Below are 7,661 nucleotides of genomic sequence, written 5' to 3'. Positions count from 1 at the left end.
GGCCGGCATCCCTAAGAGTGGGGGTGAGGGTAAAGAAAACGCATTTTCTTTTTTCTACTCAACCATCCCATTTCCTGAGATGGCTAAACAGCACTGAATACCCTGGGAGCGCAGCCCTGTGCAAAGTTACTCCCCATTGAGCTGCCTAGGGCGGTTATGGACGGCAGCCTGGCTGAAGTCCGCTCCATCCACGTCTGGGCGCTGCTCCTCCGGGAAAGGACGGGAAGCCTCTCTCATTCGTCTGCAGCACTGAAAGAGTTAAACCAACAGAGCTGCTTGCTAGAGAGGCCAAGGGAAGGGGGTGGGGGGAGTGGAAAGGTTATTTTCCTGGGTGTGTATGTGTGGAGGGGTTTGCTTCTGAATCGCCAAAGAGGACAGGAGGGGCTTCAGGCAGGTAATGGGGGAGAGCCGTGCAGCCGGCTTCTGGGAAGGTTTACTCACAAGACAGGGGGAAGGGGAGGGATAAGCTCTTAAATATTGGAAAAGAGAAATGTTGGCTCTCATGTATAGCCTCAGAAGGCCAACTATATACACACCCACCCAGCACAGCTCTAGTCCATTGGAGGGTTTGTGTTGGTCTTAAGCAGAAGAACAAAGTTGGAGTCCAGCAACACCCTTAAATTTTATTCAGGGTATAAGCTTCTTCAGATACAGTGAAACAGAATTTCCGGAGCTGTGTTGGTCTGAAGTACGTAGAAGAACAGAGTTTGAGTCCAGTGGCACCTTTAAGATCAACAAAGTTTTATTCAGATTTATTCAGGGGCATGCACGCTGCTTCAGGTACATTGAAATTTCAAGTGGAAGTTACCGGTCCATACATATAACTGGAGGGTAAGTGGCAAATCAGTGTACAACATAATGAAGATGCTTAACAAATTCCAGAACCAAACAGGAATAACAAGCTTAGTTTTTCATTTGGGCTTAACAAGCCATTTGATTTGGTTTAATTTCTGGGGAAAGTGGAACAGTGAAGGAAATAAATATTTCAAAACTGGAGACTGATGGGCAGATGTGCCTTTCTAAATTGTGGAATGCTGAGAGTAATTAACAGAGACCTTGTTGTTATGCTCCATCGGTCTCCTCTGAGGTTTTCTGAGGTCTTTTTTAATTTGTTAGCTGCCTTGGTGGCCCTGGTAGGGGACAGAGAGGTGGGATCTGAATGATTTGTTAGCTGCCTTGGTGGCCCTGGTAGAAGACAGAGAGGTGGGATCTGAATGTTGTAGATAAAAATAAATTCTCAGCCATGGAGGTCTTTAGGCAGGCCCGGAAAGGAGTCTGACGGCTGATCAGGAGGGGAGGAATCCTTCATGCCAATCGGCTCCTTGACATGCCAGGCATCTGAGCCAGTGTTCCCCCCCCCCCAGCTGCCCTTCCCCCAGGGGTTCACCCCCCCCCCCCCTCCCGTTCATCCAGGCAGCCCCTTCTGCCCTGACCGGGAGAGGCTGGACAGCCCCTGGCCCATCCCCTCTGGTGGCTGCTTGGACAGAGCTGTTGCCTAACGCTTCCAACACAGAAGCCCCTCATAGTCACTTTATCCAGGGTTCCATTTTACATTGAGATGTAGCCCCCCCAGAGAGACTGATTCCCTGGTCATCTAAAGCCAAGATCGTATCATCCACAACAGACTTTTCAGGAGCCAAATAAAGACGGCTTGCTTTCCTGATGAACTAAACAGGCATATCTAACACAGCTTGATACGTCATAGAGCAGAATGACGCAAATCTTGATCCACAAATGGAACAATTATATTCTTTCCAATCCACCGGGCCAATCCTTTGGTGTCTCTTTACCAGGGTCGGTGATGTAGCTCTATTCTCTTTTGGTTTCTTTCTGTTTTTTTGATTGCCTTTCCTCTTCCTCTTTGTAGCTGCGTGAGTAAGGGTATCTTTCCACAGTTGGAGGCGACCCAAGAGGAGGAGAAGGCGATGGAAGAGGAGGACTCAGAAGGGCCTGGAATAGGCAAGAGATCGAGGGAAATTCCTCATCCCACCCAGGCAGGGAGTGGAGCTGAACACTGGGAAAGAGCTGTGCCAGAGATCCTCTCTCAGGACACGATGACTGCAGACGTACGCAACCGACGCTTCCGGCAGTTCCGCTACGATGAGGCCAATGGACCCCGAAAGGTTTGCAGCCAGCTCCACGGACTTTGCAGCCACTGGCTGGAGCCCGAGAGGCACACCAAGAAGCAGATCCTGGCCCTGGTGATCCTGGAGCAGTTCCTGGCCATCCTGCCCCAGGAGATGCAGGGCTGGGTGAGGGGATGTGAGCCGGAGAGCAGTTCCCAGGCGGTGGCCCTGGCCGAAGGTTTCCTCCTGAGTCAGGCCGAGGAGAAGAGGCAGGCAGAGCAGGTGAGGGGGTGTCCTTCACTCAGTTCCAGCAAGGACCTTGTCCTAAGAATTCCCTGCCAGGTATTTTTCCCCTTATGGAATTTCCCCCTCCCGTTCATCCAGGCAGCCCCTTCTGCCCTGACCGGGAGAGGCTGGACAGCCCCTGGCCCATCCCCTCTGGTGGCTGCTTGGACAGAGCTGTTGCCTAACGCTTCCAACACAGAAGCCCCTCATAGTCACTTTATCCAGGGTTCCATTTTACATTGAGATGTAGCCCCCCCAGAGAGACTGATTCCCTGGTCATCTAAAGCCAAGATCGTATCATCCACAACAGACTTTTCAGGCGCCAAATAAAGACGGTTTGCTTTCCTGATGAACGAAACAGGCATACCTAAAACAGCTTGATACGTCATAGAGCAGAACGACACAAATCTTGATCCACAAATGGAACAATTATATTCTTTCCGATCCACTGGGCCAATCCTTTGGTGTCTCTTGACCAGGGTCGGTGGTGTAGCTCCATTCTCTTTTGGCTTCTTTCTGGCTTTTTGATTGCCTTTCCTTTTTCTCTTTGTAGCTGCGTGAGTAAGGGTATCTTTCCACAGTTGGAGGCGACCCAAGAGAAGGGGAAGGCGATGGAAGAGGAGGACCCAGAAGGACCTGGAATAGGCAAGAGATCGAGGGAAATTCCCCATCCCACCCAGGCCGGGAGTGGAGCTGAATACTGGGAAAGAGCTGTGCCAGAGATCCTCCGTCAGGACATGATGACTGCAGACGTACGCAACCGACGCTTCCGGCAGTTCCACTACGATGAGGCCGATGGACCCCGAGAGGTTTGCAGCCAGCTCCACGGACTTTGCAGCCACTGGCTGGAGCCCGAGAGGCACACCAAGAAGCAGATCCTGGACCTGGTGATCCTGGAGCAGTTCCTGGCCATCCTGCCCCAGGAGATGCAGGGCTGGGTGAGGGGATGCGAGCCGGAGAGCAGTTCCCAGGCGGTGGCCCTGGCCGAAGGTTTCCTCCTGAGTCAGGCCGAGGAGAAGAGGCAGGCAGAGCAGGTGAGGGGGTGTCCTTCGCTCAGTTCCAGCAAGGACCTTATCCTAAGGCCTCCCTACCAGATATCTCTACCTTTAGAGGATTCACAGGGGTGGGAAGAAACCCCAGCCCTCATTCTTGGCCCTGTGGCTGAACCAGCTCTGCTGGTCGATGGAGGGATGCAGAGTCTGGGAGTGGGGCAGCAGGATCCGTCTCCTCAGCCTCTTCCATTTCTTATCTTACTCGTCTCCCTTACTGCTGTTTCAGATGTGGGGATCAGCAGTCAAGATGGAAGCGAAGCTCTCTGAGGCAGAAGGAGCTCCGTCAGAGGAAAGTCTGAGGGCACAAGCCCAGCAGCCTGCCCAAGATCCCCTGTCAAGTGGAAAAGGTGCCTCCTGCCCAGATGGGATCATTGGGTCAAGTCATTGGGTGGAAGGTTTGGGACAGAGGAAAAAGGAAATACTTCTGCTCTCTACACAGAGGGAACTTCTGGGACTTGGGCCCCAGGATGTAGTGATGGCCACTCACTTGCATGGGGAGTAGACAGATTCATGGAAGGCCATTGCATTCTTATCTTAAAATATTTGTATCTGATTTTTTTTTCCATTAGAGGGACTGGAGGTGGCTCAGAAAAGGAAAGGAAGACAAATGTGGGTGCAGCTATTAGCCCTGGTGATGAATGAATGGAACCTCCCATGTTCCCCAATAATTGGGCTTCTCAGCCCCTGCTTAAAGGCTTTCTAAGGGCTTTTGGCAGGCCAGAGTCAGAACGAGGATACTAGACTAGGGATGACAGGCCATGGCCTGGCCACCCCATGAGGTTTGAGGGCAGAGAATGGGGTGGGCGTCATGTCCTGTTGATGTCTCGTCCAGCCGAATACCCAGATGCAGGGGTCATTTCCTGCAGGAGCGCACAGGAGCGGAGCTCCGGCAGTAAAGAGCCCAGGGGGTGGGCACATGCAACAAGCCCCGCCCCCCGCTCCCAGCACCCCTCAGTCAGAGCAAGAAGCAGTCAGGTAAGTTGCAGAGACCCACCCTCCCCCCTGGTCCAAAACAGTCCAGTGGCACCTTTAAGACCAAGTTTTATTCAGGTACAAGCTCTCCCTCCTCTGCAAGGACAGATCTGCACGTTCCCACCCCCCCAATAGCTAGTAATCCAAAACAGTCCAGTGGAGCCTGAGCGGTGGGTGTTGCCTTCTGACACACTTCCAGTGATGTCAGGGGGTGTGGCATATGCAAATGAGTTATGCTAATGAGTTATGCTAATGAGCTCCTGCACCTCTTTTTCTACGAAATGACCCCTGCCCGGATGTGAAGTCAGAGCATCAGCAGATGCCCTCGAACACCTTTGATAGTGCACTAAAATGACATCCGGGTTTGGGATCTGGATGTTGTGAGTCATGTTGTTCAATGAGATTGATGGTCCCTAAAATTCACCCTTCCAATTGTGTCTCTCTTGCAGGCCATGAAGAGATGCTGTCAAGCCATCATCTTTGCAGTGGAGCACAAATGTCTGCTCCCCCTCTGGTCCAGGTACTTTGGGTGATGATTGGAGGACCATTGGGCCCGATTCCTTTCTCAGGGACACCTTTGCTCCAGCTGTCCGAGCAAGAGAGGCTCTGAGCGCAACTCCCTCTACACATAGCAAGCTCTGCGTCCTGCACCCTTCCAGAATGCCCCTGTCTGTCGAGAGTGTCGTCTCTGCCTGGCACGATCTGTGACCAGGGAATCTGCTTTTTCTTTCAGTCTCCCTTTTCCTTTGAGGAGGTGGCCGTGTGTTTCACAGAGGCTGAGTGGGCCCTGCTGGATCCGGGCCAAAGAACTCTCTACAGGGAAGTCATGCTGGAGAACTATGGGAATGTGGCCTCTCTGGGTAAGGATCTTTCATTGGTGTCAAAGGTACTAATTGCTGCCCTTGGGGTGATGCATAAATCAAAATATTGAATGGCAGTCTGTGGCTGTGAGGCCTGTCCAGCTACCTTTCCCCACACTGGGGGCCTCCAGGACTTGGGGTGGCAGTGAAAGTGAAGTTCAGCATGGCTGGAGAGAGTGACCCAAGCCCCCTGGGGCCAGTGCTGTGGCCCTCACCCAAGCCAGAGGGGGAGCCCTGGCCTGTGGCCAAGGCGGGGCTGAGAGCCCCCCAGAAAGACTCTGGAAGGGGCCAGATCTCGATTTCTCAGTGGCCAACCTCTACCACATGCCCTTGCCCCAGAGGGGATTACAGGCATCCACTCTGACTATGATCAGGATCTCTCTCCTTTATACTGGTTGGGATTTGGGGCTTTGATTTTGACCACGGTTCCATCCTTCCAGATGAATTTATCCTCTTCCTTCAATTTCTGTCTCTCTCTCAGCAAAAGAATCCAGGAATGCAAGAGAGACAACACTGGAGAGCAAAGAAGGCTTCGTGTCCAAAGAATGGCTGGAGATTTTCTCAGGGAGATCTCAAGGGACTCTTTCTTTCCCACCTGAGCTGCCTGCTAGTGAGTTTCCTTCGTGGTTAGGTCAAGGGAATGGGCCAGGGACAGCAGGGGGACCTTTCTTCTTCCCTTCTGGGCAACTCTTGGTTTGGTGGAATGATCCAGCCTGCTAGGTAAGGAGGGAGGGAGGCCGTCTGGGCCTGGGATGTGGAGATTTGGGAGCTCCTTCTGGGGCTGAGCTCAACTGTGGCTGTTGAGGGGCTGCACTCTCCTTAAATACCAGATATTCCCAGGGGGGGGGGTTTACCTAATAACAGCCCTGCTGGATGTGGCCAAAAGCACATCAACCCTTTCCTACTGTGGTCTCCTCGATGCCTTCGTTCCTTGGTTGGAGATGGGTCTGAGTGCTTTCTTTGGAGCTGCTCTTCCTTGCAGGGGTGGCCTGCCGCAGATATTTCCACCAGGGGGAACTGGCTTCAGCCAAACCACACAGCACCCTCTGTTGTGGTGAGGGGGGGGTCAGTCCTCACCCCCAGGGGTGGAATCATTTGCTATTGAAGAGATTCCCACTGACCCTGTCAACCCAGTAAACACAGAGTCAAGTTCTCAGCTGAAGCACAGTTGGTTGAGGCACAACAGGACAGGGAAAGCCCTGTAGCCCCCTCCCGTCTCCCCAAGAGGTAAGCGACCAACTCCTTCCCAAAGGCTAAGCCCCTTCCAACTCCTTGAGGCAGGAAAGTGTCTACTGCAGAAAAACAGACACACACACACAGAGAAAGAAAGCCAGGTATACCTGTCCAATCAGCATGCCCCGGTTCCCGGGTTTCTCTGAGGCCGGCCAGCACTGTCTTCCCCTGTCCCCAGGGAAGAGGGTTGAATCAGTGACCACCCTGTGCTGTTCTAAGGCGCTGCCAAACTAACTCCCCCACACTTCTCTTCCTTCACCCAGGTCCTGCTGATCCTCTGCATATTAGCCACGTGTTGCCAGGGTTTGGGGAGGATGGGACAGGATTTCCTCTTCTGGGGTCATAGCTAGACTTTTTGGCACTGCGTGTTCCTCGAGGGCAGACTTTCAGAGGGCTTTTCTCTGCTGTGACATTTTGTAACCCCAAAATGACCTTGCGGCCCGGTAAGCCAGTCTTCTGGCTATCTCTCGCTGCGCTTTAGACAATAGAGAGGCCCCGAGAACGGTTCAGAGATAGCAAGGAAATGTCTCTTGAGTGTAGGTGGCCCTACACTGCAGGGTTGCTTTTCTCACTGGACTTTACCTGCCCCCCTAAAAAATGAGACCTCTTCAAAAACCATGGGGGGGTCCCTTTGGAACTGTAGGGTTCACTTTGTGAGCTCCTGGCTTCTCACTGCCCCATAGCAAACTTGTATTTTTGGGAGGCTGAAAACCAGCTCCTTCTTGGCTGTCATCATATCTAGAATCATAAAATCATAGAGTTGAAAGGGATCTCCAGGGTCATCTAGTCCAACCCCCTGCACAATGCAGGAAATTCACAAATTCCCCCCCCACACACACACATGCTATTCCATGACCAGAAGATGACAAAAAACTTCCAGGATCTTGAGCCAAACTGGCTTGGAGAAAAGTTGCTTCCTGACCCCAAAAGTGGCAATCAGCCTTTCCTGCCCTCCCTCTCATGATTTCCCTAAGTTCACAGAATCAGCATTGCTGTCAGATGGCCATCTTGTCTATGTTTGAAAACCTCCAAAGAAGGAGAGCCCACCGCCTCCCGAGGAAGCCTATTCCACTGAGGGACTGTTCCGGTCCGACCTTCTGGGGCAACAGAAAACAACTCCGTACCATCCTCTATATGACAGCCCTTCAAGTACTTGAAGATGGTTATCATGTCACCTCTCAGTCATCTCCTCT

At 52.4% G+C, this 7,661-nt stretch overlaps 1 protein-coding gene across 1 annotated transcript in view; it reads left to right on the top strand.

Moving 5' to 3' along the window:
* Nucleotides 1-3,091: 3,091 nt before the first annotated feature.
* Nucleotides 3,092-7,661, top strand: part of LOC107115585 (oocyte zinc finger protein XlCOF6-like) — a gene marked incomplete at its 3' end in the record, with an annotated part of 11,027 nt that continues 6,457 nt past the window's right edge. The window contains exons 1-4 of the mRNA XM_015417327.1: nt 3,092-3,160; nt 3,630-3,798; nt 4,825-4,895; nt 5,130-5,235. Of these exons, the coding sequence (XP_015272813.1) occupies nt 3,092-3,160; nt 3,630-3,798; nt 4,825-4,895; nt 5,130-5,235 (415 nt within the window). The remainder of the gene's footprint in view (nt 3,161-3,629; nt 3,799-4,824; nt 4,896-5,129; nt 5,236-7,661) is intronic.

This window comes from Gekko japonicus, unplaced genomic scaffold (assembly GCF_001447785.1).
Source record: "Gekko japonicus isolate JY-2015 unplaced genomic scaffold, Gekko_japonicus_V1.1 scaffold2083, whole genome shotgun sequence".
Taxonomy (NCBI): Eukaryota; Metazoa; Chordata; class Lepidosauria; order Squamata; family Gekkonidae; genus Gekko; species Gekko japonicus.
This window is presented reverse-complemented; position numbering and strand designations above follow the sequence as displayed.